We start from the raw sequence: 19,643 nt of genomic DNA, 5'->3' as shown, positions 1-19,643 counted from the left end.
CACCGAGATGCAGTTCCATAGTTCCAATCCCAGCTTCATGTGTGATGATAAAGAAAGGTCTATAGAGTTCTAATAGACATTACTGATTGCCAGGAAAAAAATAAATTTCATATCCACACAGTAGTACCTGAGTGCTCAAGATTACAGGTTTGCTGTGCAACACAATAACCAAGTCACAGATCACATCACATAAACTAGATTCACATTAAATATTTGGAGTATCAAGAGGCACAGGAGTATAGAACACAGTTCTGGCATATTTAGTGCAGCACAGGCCTATCCTAACTGTAAGAGAGACAGACAGAGGGCATAAAGACGTGGTAAGTATTAAGTATTAGTGACAAACTGCAGTCAAGATTACAGCATCTGCCTGAGTGTTTCATTTGATAATTACTGATCGCATTTACAGTCTGTGAAAGAGGCAATACAATCTGCTTAGCCAAGCAACTGCAGCTGACCAGTATTAACAAACCATACATGCAACTTTAAAATTGCTTTTCACTGTGTATACTCTCCTACCTGTGAATTTGCCCATTCCTGTGTAGATAGTCTAAGCCCTCCAAAACTTCTTTAAGAATTGTTGCTATTATGGGTTCTTCAAGTACACCATTTTTGTGCTCTCCTCTGTTGACAATATACTTTATTATATCAAGCATTGAACCTGTATTGTAGATCCAGGAAAAAAAAAAAAGGCATATATACAGTATTATCATATCAGGTTATTGAGAAAGTTATATTTATTCATTCTTTCTACACTACTGCAATTTAAATCTTTGCATGTATGTGTAAAGACCTCATGTAACTAGCTCAGAATACAGAATACCGCTACCTTGTTCAAACAAGAAACAAAGCACAGTTTTTTTGGTGAAGAATACTGTAACACACAATGACCCATTAGAAAGATCTGCTAATATCTTGCTAAGATACCATTTATTAAAAGTTCAGGAGTATCCCACATTTAAACAGACAGCAAAGGCTTTGGTTTATTATCCAGCTTAATTATGGTTCGTGTGTTCATGACGTAGACATGCAGCTGCAAGACTGGAAGGGGATATTCTCTGCAAAGAAATGATGACAACATTCCTAGTGACACCCAGTTTGAAATTTATATTAATTGCAGTTCAATGTCAAGGAATACAATAGCAACATTTATTTTCAACAGTTCACAGTAAATTCTTCCCATGAATCACTGGTTTCTCTCAGGGTCTATGCTTCCTTTAGATTAAACTCAACAATTCACCTAAATGTGACGTAACAAATGGTATTTTATGACAACTTCCTATCCTTACTTTCAAGCATGATGGGGCACTAGTCTGCTGCCATCAAGACATTTTGAAGAACATCACGTAGCAACCAGGACCACCACATCGTATTTTGGAGCCTTACTTTTCTAAACTACAAGTACATTCACACAAGTACATACAGAACCAAGTAAGATTTTTACACCATTAACCATCATCATAAAAATTGTAATGAGTGTTTGGTTAGTTTAAGCAATAAAAAGAACGCAACATGTATAATGCATACACAAGGAAGAATCTTCCTTGAATAAGGAATGAGAAACACTTCTTATGAAATCAGAAATATATACACTTTTACAAAAATAGAAACTCAAGAGAAACTCGAGAGAAACTCAAAAAAGGCCACACTGGCAGAAGTGACTTGATTCTCATCAGTTTTCTCTACACAGATTTAATATAGGATTTTAATATATTGATTCAGAATAAAGAATTACAGTAGTTAGATCAACAGACTTTATCTCAGTAATTCTTAGCCTGTACTATTGACACGTTAATACATATACAAATTTCTTAAGCTTGCGCGTTCCTGGTATAACACACCTATGTCTCAAGGTTCATCCTATGTGGTCCCTCCCCTCTCCCTACTTGGTTTAGGTCAATTAATTCAAAGAAGGTACATTAGAAAAAAGATCATACAATATCTTTGCAGCTAAACAAGTAAAACCAGTAACTTACCACCACTTAACAGTTTCATCACCAGCCAAAGTTCATCCTTCACCACAAAAGATGTGTAATACGTTACCACATTGGGGTGATTGCATTGACTCATTGCTTGAATTTCTTTCTGTAAGAAATACAAAGACCAACATAACACAGCCAAATATCAGTTCTACTTGTACAGAGAGAAAGTTAATTTCCAAAGTGAAATACTACAACAGAACTGAAGTATGCACAGAATATGCACCAAGGCACCAAATCATTTCAGTTTACCTATCGATCTGCATGCAAGACAAAATATCATTGCAAAGAAAATGAGGGAGGCTTGGCCAGGAGATATAGACATAACTACATCAATTTTCTTCTAAGAACAGCAAAGAAATTTCTGCTGAAGTCCCAAACTCAGAGTGAGCAATGAAGAATGAGCAGTCTCCAAGAGCTGAAGGTGTGGATACAGTCTTGACAAGAAAACACAAGGAAAGATCAAAACCTACTGCATTTCCTGTTCAAAAAGGATATGAAAAGAGTCGAATGGGAGCAGGTAGGAAAGGCGGAAGGAAGCTGTTGGACAAAGGACACAGCACCACTGGCTCAGCTACTGTGGGATGGACAGGTGGACACCAAAGCCACGCAATCAAACAGAAGTGCAAGAGGAAAAAGCAACATTACAGACCAAAAGTCAGAGGAAACAATTGACTAGAGAAGCACACAGTCACCAACAGATGCACAACGTGGCACTACCAAGTAACACCATCTATGACACGCCACAGCTGTACGCATTAAGAATGACTGCCTTGTATCTGCTATTTCAAGCAGAGTCCTTTTTCTATTCATTCTTTCTGTAACACCTTTCTGGCAGCTCTCATTATCCTGCCAATGCTTTACTTAGCAGTGTTTAGGCCTTCTTTGTATCGGAGGGTTTGGCCTCACACCAATTTAAGCTCCCACAACCCTCCTTCTCCCTCTCCACCTCATGCCACACAGCCCTGATCCCTGGTGCTAGAGAAGATGCTGCTGGAGGGTGAGCCAGTCAGGGACCCAATCCAGCTAAAAATCACACTCTTCCACTTCCCCTCCCTCCCCTGAAAAGCAACTGTTTTCAGGGCGACCCATATTACCCGCTTACTCACCAGCACTGGCTCAGGGCAGGCACTAGGGCAGTCCCATCACAATTCATTAAAGCTGTCACAGATGCCATTTTCAACTTGCAACCTCAATTCAGCAGGTGTTTGAAAGAGGGTGGTTTTTTTCCTTATTATTTGCAATGCACTCAAGATCAAGGCAACTTTCTAATTAAAAAGTTAATTTTGTGTATTAAAGACAGTGATTTAATCTCGTGATGCCTATTTGTGACTATTAAGTCAGGCAGTAGCTTGACATACACTTTAGCTAGTCCTGTTGTCAGACATCCTCCTCCTCAGACAACTTCTGAGTCCTAAACCACAGAAGGATGAATGCCTAGACAGTCATGCCATGAGCCTGAATAACTGAGCAATCTGCAAAATAGTTTTTTTTTTGCCCCCTCCCCAGGAGACAGTACATGGAAAACAGAAGAAGCATATTTGAGGAACATCTTGCTTTCCCACAAGACATGTCAGTTTAAACACAGGTCAAATTACTGCCTTCTTAGTACTGCCTTACATTCTTAGTTCAGCTATCCATACTAAATCTTAATAATAACTCTCCCACTCTTTATTAGTATTTCATTTCTTACATTTGTACAGTCCTAAAATGACATTTGGCCTTTGAAGGCAACCACGAGGCTGTTGTGGCCCCCTAGTAAAAATGAGTTTGACATGCCGTCTTACACTGTTTATGAATTACTGTGCTGGTAATATACCAAGGGCTCAAGAAGTCTACCTGCCACTACTGGGAGAAAATATACCTCAGCCTTTTAACTCACACATTAACAGTGCAGCAATGTAACTAATACTAATTGATTGTGCTAAGCTTTGCGACCTTCAACTGAAAAGTGCTACAAATATTTTGTCTGCCTGCATCAACTCCTGGGCAAAAATTGAGCTACACAGTAACCATGGCCAAAGGCATTTTGTGTCTCAGCTTCAGCGACTTTTTCCAAAGAGAGTCTTTGCAAAACAAAAATAAACAATCAGGAAGCACCCCACAAGAGATAAGGGATTAAATCTTAGCCAGGAAAGTGTTAATTTCAGACATGCAGTTCTGGAGAGCCCCTATCACACACAGAATGGTGAGCCTCCAGAAACTTCAATTATCTGGTTGCAGTGCATGGTATGCACAGATGAGCGAGAAAAGCATTTGCTTAAAATACACTGTCAGACGAAAAGCTTGCAGCAGGATGTCCCAGAGTCTCCTTCACATTCACATTACCTTAGACATTCAACACCACCAAAGCCATTACAGAACTTTAAATTTAAAGTCTCTCTCTCACCCCCCTGCTTCTCCCTCCTTTGTGCTAGCACAAGAGTGTGCGCACTGCATCAGGAAATACTTCCAGGTTAAAAGCTAACTTCTTTTCAGCCAGGTTATTCCTGATCCAGTTTCACTGAGCAGCTACACAAAAACATGTGTCAGCCTAAGGGCAGATGGGTCACACAGTTAATAAGCAACTGCAAGACAGCTCCACTCAGAGCTCGGCTGCAGCACCAGCAGAGCTGGGTCCAGCTCCCAGCGACCAGGCGGGTGCCACCACTCTGCTTCCCCGGGAGCTCTTTGAGGGGCTGGGCATAACACATGGTGGGCTCCTCCAGAGAGCCTGCCTCCCAGGGCTGCCACAGCAAGAATGCAAACAGTTCAGAAAATCTATTCAATCAAACAAGCCATCCTATGGAATATTATTTGGTTTGTAGTGTTGATTATTTCTTCTGTTTTAAAAAACTGGAGGTAAGCAGATGGAAGATACCCAGTCAGGACAATACTAAGGGAACTTTTTCCTTGGCTCGTGGGGTTAAGTTACATTTAGCTTACAATAGTGAGAACACAGGACATCACAGGAAACAGAGTATTGAATTTCAGGAGTTTGGCAGTTTGTGTAACCTTAGTATTATGTAAACTCCCTCCTCCGCTGCCTTTCTATTTTAATTGACATTGGCCCAAGCCCTAAGTCTGCTTACATCGGCAGCAAGCTTGCTGCATTTTCCACTTCTCTGAAGGCCACACAGCTGAGAATTTGTGAAGGGTGCCTTTGCACAGCACCCATAAGCAGCAGGACTTTACAAAACGGTATGTTCAGAGAGCAGATAGAGTTTTAGAATGCCCATGTGCCAAAAGAAACCGTTTGATCAGAAAAAATAAGTGATGAAAAAATTGAGGAGGCTCAAAAATGCTGCTAAAAACCCAAAACACAACAGCATTCTAATTATTATTAACAGAAACAAAAATGTTAGTACACTTGTAACAAGTTTTTAAGGTCAATGATGCTCTTTTCCATAATAGCATCTCTATTTTAAATCTCTGTTAGAACTGAGTCAGAATAAGTATACTTCCTCCCACAAAAAAAAAAAAAGATTATGTATGTGTATGCATGCACATGTGTGTATATGCACATCTAAAAATAAAAGGAATCATAAATGTCCCTTTTTTCTTTCTTCCACTCTTAACCAGGAACTCTGAAAGCCAGAATTTATGTTCAGATCAAAACAGATCAACAAATAAAAGAAACACAAAATCAGAACACAGAAAAGCATAAATTGACTTATGTTAAAAAATAAAAAAGATGGTATGGACAGTTGTCTTTGTACCAAAACAAAGCAATATGGGACAAAACCTTCAAGACCTATTGTCTCATTTTGCTGACAGTAGAGACGTGTCAGTAGTAAAGATAATCAAGCACTTGCTAAGGTAACTTTGTACAAACTGGCAACTAACTTCTGTCATTTCTCTAGACCACCTGGATATCTCCTGCAGATTTTTGGCAGTTTTGTCTGGTTTTATTTTTTGTAACTTTAAAATCCTTAATTCCATTACAAGTTCAAATTCTAATCAAGAAAGATCAAATTTTGGGCATTTTATATTACAATGACTAGTGTTTCTGGGTTTATAGAAATGTTCTTTATGGGCTGTAGATGTTAATACATCACGCACAGCATCTCGCCTTGGGCTGTTCTCTTTCTAAACACAGTTCAGAATTTATCTGACAGAAGCCTCACTACCTCAGAGGTACCTTCTACTACCACAATCCTCTTCTAAAAAACACAACCATGTTCCATACAAACTGTCACATAAACTGAAGGCAAATGCCATCAATCACCATAGGAAGAGCATTTTGGGTCCTCCACTGTAAACAAGCCATTTTATCTGAAGAAACTGGATGGACCATACCCTCTGTATCAAATTCAAGATATCTTTTGCACTGGCAATTCCCTGCTGAGGAGATCATTTCCTTCAGAGGCAGGAATTTCTGCATTAGAAAAAGCCCACAGTCTCTAGGCAGTAGTATAACCTGTGGAACAGAAGAGAGTGTTCTCACTTTTAGAATGGTTTTGTGTCCTTCAACTCTTGTTATGCTGCCTGCATATAAATACGCATTAGTCTTACAAGCACCCGATCTAGGAACATTAGAAAGCAACAGGTTTCATTTTTTAACAGTTCTTTGCAACTCTGTCTGGACTGCCATAACCAGTGCAGAGGAAAAACTCTTGCAGTCCCTTTTACAAAGGGCCTCTTACAGGTTCCTTCCTCCTCTGATCAGTGACCCAAACAAACAGCATTCCTCAAATGGCTTGTTACGGCTTATCAGATAAATGCGTGTTATTAGCTTTAACAAGAGTTTCCTTGTGTAGATGACAGTGTAACCATTCCTACTTTTCCCCTCAGAAGTTATCATTACAAAATGATCCAGCAAGTAGTTTTTGCCATGTTTTGGTGCTTTAGAGATTTTGAGAAGTCCTACTAAATTTTACCTTTGCATTTTAAACAGTGTTTAACCAAAGAAAAATGTATATTTCCTCTGTATTAAGAGACAACCAGACAGTAATCTCTTGAAAATCAAGCCTTCAGAAAGCAAGGGGTAAGGTTCTTCCCACAGCTGGTTATCCCAGGCTTCAAATTTGTACTTCTCGGTTTTGTGGCATTAGAAAATATACATTAGTAACAAATATTTTTAGGGGAAGGGTATATTTCTTCCAGGAATATTTTCAAATCCTTTTTCTTACTATTATCCTGCATAAAATTCTACCCTCGCTCTTATAACCAAGCAAAAACCAAAACCAAAACAGAAGGTAGCCCCCATGTAGTATGTTCCCCTCCAATTTACTTACAAGTAATTCATCCATACTGGTTTGGCATTTTTCTAAGTTGATCCTCTTTATTGCTACACGTTCTTGCCTGGGTTTGCATAGCGCTGCCTGGACAACTGCTGTAGCACCACTACCTGAAAAAGGGCAGAAAAAACCCACTCTTAATATAACAGGAGTTTAAACCAGTAGCCAACATAAGGACCCCATACTGGCAAAGAACTTAAAATCTGCTGTTTATCCTTTTTCAGTCTTTCCACTAGCAAGACTGCTTGCATGCTTCTCAAATGGAGAAGAAAAACCTCAAAGTTTCTGTTTCATAGTCCACAAAAAGTTCTCAAGCTGACAAATTAAAATTTATCAAGTCATACCCACAATCTCAATGCATTTCATATACTTTTGGGAACCATCGTGTTTTTGTCTTTGGATACATCTCTTGTAATCAATAACATGACTTGCACAGTTAACACATTTAAAACATTGGGGAAAAGGGGGTAAGGGAGAGCTGTGCTTTATCAAGTATTATTTCTTTCTGTTCTTTCAGGTGAGTCCCTGTTTAACCATGTGGGGTTTTTTTTTCCCCACTATGCAATGAATAGAAAAATATCAGTAAAATTGCACATGCCAAATCTTCTGCAGTTGCATCTGTATTCCTGCTCATTCATCATTATTAGGGTAACATCCTATAAAAATTATGCTGATTCTTGTGAAGAGCACAGGAGGCAAGAGTATCACACCAACAGTAAGAAGATGCACATTGCTGAATGGCCCAGCAGAGAAAGTCAGTCATGCTTATTTGACATGCAAATTACATACAGTCACAGAGCTATACTGATAACAAAGCTTGGTAGAATTGAACGAACAATTTTCTTTATTTGCAAACAGCAGGTGTAGAAGGTCTTGTTGCTTCTTTTATCAAGCACCCACTAGCTTGTCCCAGTCAGTTTTGCATCACTAAATTCATGAAATGATTGCAAGTAATATTCAGAAAGAGTTTTGCCCAGGTTGCACATCTTGCTACCACATTTAATACAGCAATGTGTGCTTCCTCAAAGTAATTATATCATGCTCATTCATGCAGAAATCTAAAATCCCCCAATGAGTAGCTTCTACTTGTAATTCTAAATATTTTAATATAAATTACAGATTTCTGGTAAGTCATGAATTGAGCAACATGTTATACTAGCCTGCTCATACCCTATATTCTGTTTATGCTCAGTAATTGGCATGTCCTAGATGAATACAAATTGTGAACAAAAAGCCTTTTGTTGTCAAGCTCTACAAACATGGATTCAGTTACCAGCCGACTTAAGAACAATTGAGAGCCTTTCCCTCTGCACATCTGAAAACAGCACCGACAATACCTCATGACTGAAAGTTATTGTTCATGTTTTAGTTGCTATTTGCTTAGCTGTTTTCATGTATTTTTTGTTCACATGACCTTTTCACTCCAATCACAAAGCTTTTTAACTCAGTGTATGAATTTCATTACAAAATTCTGAGCTCATCTTAAAAAAAGTCTCAACAGAACTAACTAGTCATATTATTGCAGGATGTGGTCACAGACAAATATTGACATGTCCTGTTCCGTCTGCTTACAGAACAAAGCCTTTAAAAATTAAAATAATGTAAGTAATAAAATAATTAATAGAGGTTTCAAAAATTAAATAAGAGATCCCAAGGAAGGAACCACCAAGTCAGCATAGTTCAGCTCAAGTAAGACTCATCTCTTTAACAGAGCTCTCATTTGGCAGACATCAAGACACATATCTTCTCATTACTTTGGCTATACAGCTGTAGGTCGAGGCAGGGTGAAAAAGGCAAATTTTTAGCTATTAAGGATACAGGAACAAAGACCAAGATTTTCCTTGATGTATCTTTTTCATCTATCCTGGTAGTTTTATCTACTTGTAGGAAACAACCAGATCTCCACTGTCAAAATAAATTCATATACAAAGGCCACATAAAGGACAAACAGAGCACACAGAAAAATTATTCAGCTAACACCTGGATGATATCCTGGCTGCTTCTTCAAGTTAATGTAAAATGACAATAAGTAACACTTCAAAACATTTGGGAAAAAACAGATTACAAAAAAAAAGTCCTGTCACATCCCTGACCCCATCCTGCTATATCATTTCTTTAAGTCCTGCGAGAACTCAAACCAAAGACTATATGCTTACTACTAGTTAAAAACTCATGATTGCAAAACTAATCCTGAGCTACTCTCACACACAAGTTTAAGATCTGTTCCCCTTTTGCCTACTGAAAGAGGACAAGATGAGAGGTTTTAGGACACAAACTAGAGTCTGAAGTTTATTTCTATGAAAAACCTTTCAGTGCATTTCCCTGTGTTTTCTTTTCAGACAGAGATGACTTGCAGTGGAGTACTCTTTGCCACAAGAATATGATGCACTGACAATGCAAAAAGCTTTCTATGTTTAGAATAATGCCAATCTATCTAGGTTTCTTCTTTCTCCTGCCTTTTGAATACTCTACATGATTCTGTGACTTTGATAGTAAAGGCAATCTGTGCAGACTGTATTCGCAGTGGGACCTATATATAAAAGCCATTTAAAAAAGCAGTTTCAAATACTGAAGTAGGAGCCAGGCACTTAGTGGCTATATGCCTCTTTGCTCTTAAAGGATATTCCCCTCTCCTCCTCTAGCACACAAGGTGAACAACCAGCAATGAAGATGAGGAAAATCTGCAGCATTCCTGTCTCACCAGAAGACTCCTTCAATCTCAATAGAGATGCCCTTCTCTGGTCTACTAAATAAGTAAAAATGTGAAGTGTTCCAGAGGAGTAGCTGCTATAAACAGGACTACCTAGATAAGCATTTCAGTTGAGAGATAACAGACTACATGAGTAATGCGCAATCATACAGTGAAACCAAATTTTCACAGACAGCCATTTAGCATAACAAATTAGGGCCATGGGAAATGACTGCATAGAACAGATTACAGTCAACCATTCCTTGTCAGAAGGCATGACTTGTTCGGGTATGCTGAACCTTACAAGTCTTCCACAGCCTAACTCTCCCAGCGGAGAACACCCTAACTACACCACGACTAAAGAAAAGACTGGTTTTAGCATTCAGCCTCTATTAAGGAAACTGATCTAGTATAATAAAAGCTCAGGCTGGATAAACCATGAGGCCTTTACATCAAGCTGTCTCCTGCAGAAGGAGGACAAAGGATTAACAGTGGTCAGGCTCAAAAAAAGAGCTTTGTAAGAAAGATGTTTTTTCCACTACTGGAAAAGTCCTTCTCCTGCTACAGACAAGCTCTCTTCACCAATTTCAGAAGTTGGCAGAGAAATAAGGCAGCTTCAGTCCACATTAAGATACCTAATACTCTGATTTCACAATGGTCAACAGGTCAGAGAGTTTCATCTTGCCCTCAACATTTTTTGCTGCCATCCTTCTCTCTAGTGCAAGCATGCCCTCACAGTCAACTTGTTCCTTCATGCTATGAACATGCACACCCTACCACCCTGCCCTCAGCACAGCAGACCCATTCGAAATGCTTTTAACTATAATATTTGGGTTCATGCAATAGAAACCTTCTCAAGAACAATTACATATGACCACACTTCTTCTGAAAGGGTATAGCCGAAAAGTAGTTTTCTACATTGCACGTTGCAGGGTTTTTGTATGCTTTCTTGGAAGCATTTGCAACGTGCAATGTAGAAAACTTCACTCATCCAGGATTTAAGCATAACTGAGTAAGTTCCTTCAAGTTGTTCTTGAATAATAAAGGTATTTTTTCTCTCTTTTTTTTTAATACAGGCATTTAACCTTCATGGAACCTGTCACCAGCTGACAAAGAGAAGAAGAAGGGTCTTTGAACAAGTGTGATCAACAACTGATACTAACATTTAATTTTTATCTACCCTCCACTAGTCTGGTCTCAAAAAGACAGTGAGGTGAGATGACTGGACTGTACCACTTGCACATCACACATGCACACATCCTTCTTCATACAAGCATGTAACAGTTCATTTATTCATTTAACTTACTGCCCCGTAATAATTTACCAAGTCTTTTTCTAGTAGTTCCATGTTACTCTACAGTATGCCAACACAAACCTTTTTTGAAGATTTCTGCATTCATTAGGTCCCTTCAGACACTCTACCCAAAGACACCTTTCTCAGCCCGACAGTTGTTTCACCTAATCTCTGAAGATAATGTAATCTGTTGGCAATGCTGAGCTTTCTCGCTGACTAGGTATCTGAAGGGTTAGGCAGCAGTCGTAATTGGAAAAGGTTAAATACCTTATCTCAGAATCTATACAAATTCTCACATGCTGACCTACACCATCTGCATTTTTATACCTCTTCTGCTTCCCCAACATACAGACATCTTCTATTAAATGTAGCTGACACCACACAAATTTTAAGTCAGCCTCAAATCCAAGACTGTCTGTGAAAGAAGTCCATACTAAATAGAATAAAATCTATGAAAACGGATTAAACAGCTATAAAAGTATTTTTATTTAATCTTTCAAACAGTCCAGTTCTGAAGAACAGAGTCCCATAGGTAATTCTCAAATGCAGCTCATACGCAACAAAACTGCAGGACTCCTTTTGCATAGAGCAGAATGCACTTGTGAACACAAACTATCCCTGCACAAATGCAGTCATAAATCATGGGGGTTTTTATGTAACATGCAAAGCACCTGTGCTTATATACAAGCTCTGAAAGTTCTGTTTTATATATTGTATAATGCATGCAATAATGTGTAGCATATTTCAAGCACTACTACATATGTGTTATGAACTGACCAGTACTTCAACATATACTGTAGCAGCATTGAGCAGAACTAATTTCTTCAGTCTCAAAAGAATCAATCCTGTTGGTGACAAAGCAATACTTTCAGTTAAGAAACCGAGAACAAAGAAACTTTAATTTCTTTCAGTTTCTAGCTTTTACCCCACAATACTCTAGAGATCTTTCAGTATTACCCATTTTCTTTCATATTGCTTCCACTGACTAAAAATAAGTTATAAATCACCTCATTAAAGCTCATTTAGACCACTATACTAAACTCTAAAACTTGCTGAAATTTAATTTCTTCACAGAAAATGAACTCATCATTTCCCTCTCCATCTTCACAAAACAAATGCTTCTGTTCTTAAGAACTTCAGGATTACCACATAGATACAATTTACTAACAACTCCTGCCTACTTTGTGTTCTTAATTCACGCTGAGATCAAATCTCTCCCCTCAGAACTCAGTTGAATACTAGTTTGCTAGCCATTAGGTTTATGACATAATTCACTTAAAATACACTAAGTGTTCTATCAAATCCATACCCATACATAAAACTGCTACTTCTGCATTTTCATTATTTAACCATTAATCTCATTAATTCTTCATGGAGCTATACAAAATTAATTTGTTCTGCACCTGGACATTTAAAAACATCACCATTATGGCTACAGAATCACTGGGTTATCCAATTGCTGTATTTGACTTTTCGTGGGACAGTAGCTCACACAAAGTCTTTGAAGTCTAGCTTATCCCAGACTACTTTTCAAAAGCAAGTTGCATGAATAAACCAGAAAAAAAAACCACACTCTCCAAAGATTATAAAGGTCTACAAATACTTCTGTGACCCCACTGAAGTCTTAGAGAAGTAGCTTAAATGTCCATGTCAAAATTATGATGCATTATAGAAAATATGCAAGAGAATTTCTATGCAAGCGGTGAACCAAACAGTACTAAAGCTAAGATACAGCAAGCTTGACATCATATTCTGCATGCAGGAAAACAAACAAACAAACGCAGGGGGATTCACAATCAGCAATAAAATCCCATATAAAAGAAAAACAGGGGCAGGAGTAGGAGTAGGTTTTTTTAACTATTCTCTTTATACGCCCCCTTCCCCCCCAGTAAAGGACTGGTTATATCAGATATGTTGGCTAGATAAATTGTAGGAAATATTTTGAGGTTTGCTATGCAGTACCATGCTACAAGTCTCTCCCTGTCAAGTCTGCAGAACACAATAAAGAAATTCTTCTGCCATGAGCACATGATAACAGGAATCGACCTTCTTGAACACAGAGGTTTCTAAAATCAGGGTACAGCAAATAATTATCAATCACAAACTAATTATTCAGGAAATAAGACAAATCAATAGTATACAAGAAAGTGGAGAACATGTACTGATGATCTGGAAAATGTAAGTCTTCTTTTCCTCCACCAGTATGCCCAGACACAACATGTTGCTGTAACTCTTCTGAAATATCTGAAGAATAATCAGCTATCACCACCAGTCATGGTTAAAAAACGTTAAAAGAGCTCTGCTCAGACTGACAGAGACATTAAAGAAATCTGTGGCTAGATAGTGAAACCAGACATATTTAGATTAGACATAAGTTTAATTTATTTATTTAATAATTAATAAGTTTATTTTATTTATTTTTTTATCTGCATTCAGATTTGAAACAAAGTATCAGCATAAGTGATGGCTTTTTGCTTTCAGACACCTGCTTGGTAAGGAGACTTCTGCCCACGGCCATACAGAGCTCAGCACTTGCCAGCTTGGTACAATGTCATCAACACACTAAGGTCAGATCTGAATGTCCAGGGATGACCGTTAACTATGTGTGGGTATTCAGGTAAACCTGGCAATAAGTTTGGAACAGTTTGGAAAGGGGGGGTGGGGAATAAAAAACAGAGACCGTGGCCACTACCTCCTTCCACCTCAAGACTGTCCACTTCCCTCTGTTCCCATCCTGTCTCTCCCAACAGATACCGACAAGTGCTCATGTTAACCTCTAGCCTGAGAATTTTTTTTTTCCCTTTTGTCAGAGAGGCTTTATTAAGTGCAACTCTATCAAAACAAGGCAAATAGATGAATAACCAAAAACATAACCACTGTGTTTGTTAAGCACATGGGAGAAACAATAACTTACGGGTGGACCAAGATCATACATTTTGTTGAAGCTCAGCAGAAATAAAGCTGTGCCTCATTACTAGAGAAATATATCCTGGTACGCATACAGTTATGTTCCATACTGCACACAGTCTTGCCTTTGAAGCTACAGTAGTAAGACAGCCAGTATCCCAGCTCCCTTACCAGTTTTCCAGTCCAATATACTATATTTAGTGCAGAACACGTTTTTATCCCCCTGTGCTATCATGATTAGTGTTCAAAGTAACAACAACACAGCAGGAGACAGGGTTAGCAACCTGCCTGACAGCCCGACGTTTCAATACTGAGAAACTTTTAGCCTTATCAATCACAAAAATAAGATAAGCCACATGACAAAAATACATTCCTGTGCTTCTTTTAGGAAGGTACTTACAAAGAAATTCAAGTATTCTAGGTAAGATAAGGTGCTAAAAAGGCTGAAGGTCAACTTTTAGGAGTGTATCAGACAGTAACCACAATGCTTTTCCTTTTGCCCATCTTTGAACAGGAAGCTGCATAGATTCCAAACACTCCTTAGTGCTTGATGCTGAAAGGTGTAAATGTGTTGCAAAGGAAAGTGTACTGATACCAAACATCTGGGCAGTTTAACGCTCATCTGTGTGTGTCATTATCAAAACTACCTTTTAACTAAGAACTCCATGGCCTTGAGTCCTCTTACATGCTAGTTGTAGAGCTCACAGGGAGCCATGTACATTTCCAGACTTGGTATGAGAGCACCTCCCACTCAGAAGCAATCCACATCAAGGAAATGTCACCACCACAGCAGGTAAGGAAAACCTAAACAAGGGCAGTCCACTTGCAGCAGGTGTTGTCTTCTCCTTGTCATTTAAAATGGACGAATCATCTAAATAAAGTTGAAGGGCAACTATACCAACCCAAATTAGACTATCTAGGCAAACCCTGTATTATCAACACTACCCAAGATTAAATTCCTTTTGCTCTGCTCCACATCTCAAATATCTTCATAAGAAGTGTTATTTATAGGTGAAAAAAGTATGCATTTAAAAAATCCAATATCATCACTACTTCAGAAATTGCAGTCATCAGTGGAATTTGCCTCATGGAGGTGTCAGGATAAGACTGGTGTGACTGGAACTCCCTGCTCCTGACCCCTGATAATGTGGTCAGCATAACTAACACCATTTTATAAGGCAAGGGAGCCATTCTCTGTGACTCAGCAGGTCACATATTCATTCCCTTTCCTGTCATTATCAGGGCCTGAAGGTCCTGTGAACCAAGTAGAAAAAAAAAAAAAAAGAAGGAAAAAAAGAAAAAAAAAAAAAAGAGAGAGAGAAAATAGAGATTTCTTCTTCCCCTCCCTACCAGCCTCCAGATTCCTGGGCGCCAGGCCGATTACTCCCCGTTTTATCAGCCTTGAAGGTCCCAGGCACCCGGCCAAGCTGGTGCTGGTGATGACCTCGTCACAGCACACACAGCACTGTCCATAAAATCAATCACTTACAAGTCCTGAGTGAAATGCAACCAAAGTATCTCTGTTCCAGTTTGCAGAACTTACATTTTCCTCACAACTATCACGGTTTTCAGGCCTGCTTGGGGTATCTTATCATCATTTTATATACCTAATACACTTATATGCCCTTCACTATCATTTTTCCCAGGTTGTGATTATGAAATAATATAAAGTACTGCATTTTAGGAGCTTAATGAACTAAGGAGTATGAAACTGAACATAGCAGTGAAAAGTCAAGTTCTATATTTGGAATGATCTCTCAATCACATTACCTTCCATGTGAGGTGCCATTGTTAAAAATGAAAAAAGTGAAACAAGGTGTTACACATAAGAGTAAAATAAACTATACTCCATTTCAATATTAATTTTACTATAATTTACAAAAGTTGCAGAATGGGAACTGAGAATTCAATGCCACCAAAAACCAGCTTGTATCACGTCAGAGAGCAAAGAGGTTGCTTAGCGGTACTCACCTAACAAACGCCTAAAATTCCTCCACTTGCACATAAGGGTAACTCGTGAATTCACTAAATTTACAGTCTAGGAGATATGTGTGCCTTTGTATAACGAGTACTATTACACATAACCATCCATTACTTAAAGAGATTTAAAGGAATACTCTTCTTTGGGCATGATGAAAAATAGCTAACTAAACACATCCATTTAAGCCCAGTACCTAGAGGAAAAAAGATCTACTCTGTTACATTGTCATTAGGTCAGATTATGTAAAAGAATATGAGGTCAGGAGCATGGATCATCTTTAAAGCTTCTCTGAAAGGACTCATGAGAAGACCAAAATAAAGAACTGAGACACAGGTAATAATGGCACATATGCAAGAGGTATTATTATCTGTTAGACTGGCTCATGAGACAGAAGAGGGGTAAGAAAAGCTCTGAGGTGCCTAAGCCCTTCTCCAGTTAACGCTTGTTTTGTAATCAGATCTTCACTTCTTTGAAAAATAAAAAAGAGTCCAAACTCACTCACACTGCAAATTCGTTAGGGAAGAAGAAACAGAACAAAGAGCAGCAAAAGAACTTGCAGCAGGCTTTTCCACCCAGGCTTCTGCTGCTCTTGCAGCACAACGAGCAGCACAGCCCCAGCCAACACACTGCGGGCAGGAGCCAGCCCCAGGTGCACAGTCGCACTGGGACCTTCCTATGATAAGGAGAAATGTACTATACTAGATGCAAATAAATCCAACGAATCCCTATTCATTCTGCATTTTCCCAACAAAAGGCATGACAGAGTTGGAGCAACGGATAAGACTTGGTTTAAGAATTTATTACAAACACTACAATGGATTTTGTCTGTCTTTTATTATTATCCATTCATCCTCACAATGTAGGCCAGATAATCAGCTCATAACGTAAATCTCTTCAGATATTTTTCCTTACAGTTGTACAAAAAATTTAAAGTCAAATTCATAGAACCAAAAGCCATAGGAAAGAATGTCCATATAAAACAGAGACAATTTCTTGCCATTTTAACATGGAATCATTTCAGTTGTTGGAAGAAACTCTCAGGATCATCGAGTCCAACCATAACCTAATCTAACTCTAGCACTAAAAAAACCATGCTGTGGTTAAGTGACAGACTACATCAATGACCTAACAGGTTTAACTTTTTTAATTTAAAATTTTATCATCATTCATATAGTGTTGCACAGAGGAAAAAAGAGGAAAAGAAGCAAACACCGAATCTTGAAATATGTGTAAGAGGGCTTGACAAGTTTCTGGTTTTACAGTGTTTAACAACATTACGTGAATTTTTCTCACATTTTGAGAGAATAATAAATTTGTTCTTACCAGGTGTCCTGGTTTTGTTAAAAACAAGTTTCTCTTTCAGTGAATTTTGCCTGTCAGCTAAAGCCTTCATATTAACTGCATTTTCCTGGAGAACCAGACACATGTTTTGGTAAAACCTAGCAATGGAATGCAAACTTATTGATAAGCATGGATGGACATCTCGCGAGAGGGGCGACGAGGAACAACTGACCAACTGTGTATAACATTCCATTCACGTGAATACTTCATATAAAATGGGAGATCACGAGGATCTCGTCCCTTTTTCCTTCTTTTCCCTTCTGCTTATGGCCGACCTTAGGAGAGGACCTTGCTAGTCGTCTCTGCGAACTGAGGCCTAGTGACAGACTGAATCCAGCTCCGGTTGGCTGTGGAGTCTAATCCAGGACTTTGGGTGCCGGCTCTGCAGTTGCTGAGACTTTCAAGATTGGTTTTGTATATTTTGTATTATTTTCTCTATTCTTATTAGTAGCATTAGTAAAATATCTTTAATTTTTCCAACTCCCTTCTCTCTGTCCTTCTTTTTTCCTCCCAATCGCCTCTCCTGAGTGGAAGGGGGGAGAGGGAGGGGCAAAAAGGGGGAAGTGGGGGGGAGAGGGGGTTAACAATACATCTGCCAGGGTTTTATTGTCACCCCGCAATCTTAACCCTTGACACCAGGTCAAACCAAAAGTATATTTTTCACATCATTGCTAAAAACATACTTTTTTAAAAGCTTGTTTGTTCATTTTAAATCACAGACTTCAAACTATCTGTTATCAAAAAGAAAAAGCAAAATCTCCAGGTCTCTTGTAGAAGAGGGGGAGACTGTGCCAGAGATCCTCCTCTAGCTAAATAGCCCTCCAGAAAGCATACCAGCGGGGCATTTCATTTTTCCTTCATTGATCTGAAGAAGCATAAACACTTCATGCAGACACATGCACAACAAAAAGTAGCTTTTTTTCTACACTCATTTGAAAAGTTGCTAAAATAAACTTCCTTATCATTCAGTCAGCTGCACAACAAAAGAATATTGGGTAATAAATCGCAACATAAACCAAAGAAGTGTATCTAGAAGAGAAAGGGAAAGTTGACATAACTTTTCCCTTAAAAATTTTGTATCTGAGTTTGTTGTTTCAAAGGTGTATAGTTTTATCCTAAGGTGAACAATCAACACAAAAGTTCCACAGGAAAATCTTAACTATAACACTTCAAGTATCAGAAATTTAGAAATACATGTATCAGGATGCAGTTCTTATTCAAGGGCAAAGTCTCCCATCAGAGAGAAGAGAAATTAAAAATTTCAAGAGAGTAGAAAAAAGCAGAGAAATAACCAACAGAGGATAAAGTAAGTGAAGTTAGAGGGGAAATCCAAAAAAAAGTACAAACCTGCACTTACTACTATTTGGTTGCCTGTACATTTGCATTTTGGTTTAGAGCAAATAGGGCAGTTTTGAAGTGAATACCCTCTACTTATCTTCTTCACAGAGCTTTAGTTTGCTTTGTAGTGGCTCCTGAATGTGCAAAATTCCTTTTGGAGGAACCTGAACTGGAAGTTCTGCTTCAGCAGAAACATGTTCTAGCCCCAGAAAGACACAATGATTCAGACCGGTCTTTGGATATTTTCAAAAAAACAAGGACAGCTAGTATGTTTGGTCCAAGGAACTGGCGTATGTCTTGCTCAAAGTAAAACTCCAATCCTAAACACATTGTAGAGGCGATGCCTCAATATTAACTGATTCTCTCATCTGCTCCCATTTCACCAGAAATTTACAGACGTAGACACAACTAAGATACTAAAGAAATTTCATCATGGAACCAATTTGTAATCCACAAATGTTCTCCAAATATGCCTTCCTGTTAGCAGAGACACTTTTGTCAGAGTTGCTTCTATAATTCAAGATGCTCTTTGAAAGAACAAACTGCCAAACAAGTATTTTTCTGCTGTTTCACACAAAAACACCATCAAAAATTGCTTCAAACCATGGAATCACAGCATCATTTATGTTGAAAGTGTCCTCTAGAGATGATCTAGTCCAATGCCCCAGCTCCAACAGGGTCAGCTGAAAGAGGTTGCCCAGCCAGGTTCTGAGTATCTCCACAGATGGAGACTGTGCCAGCTCTCCAGGCAACCTGTTGTCCTGGTTGATCATACTTGCAGTAAAGGTTTTCTTGTGTTAAGAATGAGATTCATCATTTTTGTGTCCATTGCCTCCTGCCCTGTCTGTGGGCACTACTGAGAAGAGTCTGGCTCCCTCTTCTTCATTCCATCCCA

The 19,643-nt window shown here is 38.6% G+C and overlaps 1 protein-coding gene across 1 annotated transcript in view; it reads right to left on the bottom strand.

Moving 5' to 3' along the window:
- Positions 1-19,643, bottom strand: part of STK39 (serine/threonine kinase 39) — a gene marked incomplete at its 3' end in the record, with an annotated part of 101,425 nt that overhangs the window by 70,056 nt on the left and 11,726 nt on the right. The window contains exons 2-4 of the mRNA XM_080347009.1: positions 7,196-7,304; positions 1,977-2,085; positions 520-661 (exon numbers count right to left, since the gene is read on the bottom strand). Of these exons, the coding sequence (XP_080203135.1) occupies positions 520-661; positions 1,977-2,085; positions 7,196-7,304 (360 nt within the window). The remainder of the gene's footprint in view (positions 1-519; positions 662-1,976; positions 2,086-7,195; positions 7,305-19,643) is intronic.

This window comes from Nesoenas mayeri (assembly GCF_963082525.1).
Source record: "Nesoenas mayeri genome assembly, chromosome: 6".
NCBI lineage: Eukaryota > Metazoa > Chordata > Aves > Columbiformes > Columbidae > Nesoenas > Nesoenas mayeri.
The sequence above is the reverse complement of the archived record's forward strand: the minus strand, read 5'-3'. Positions and strand labels throughout refer to the sequence as shown.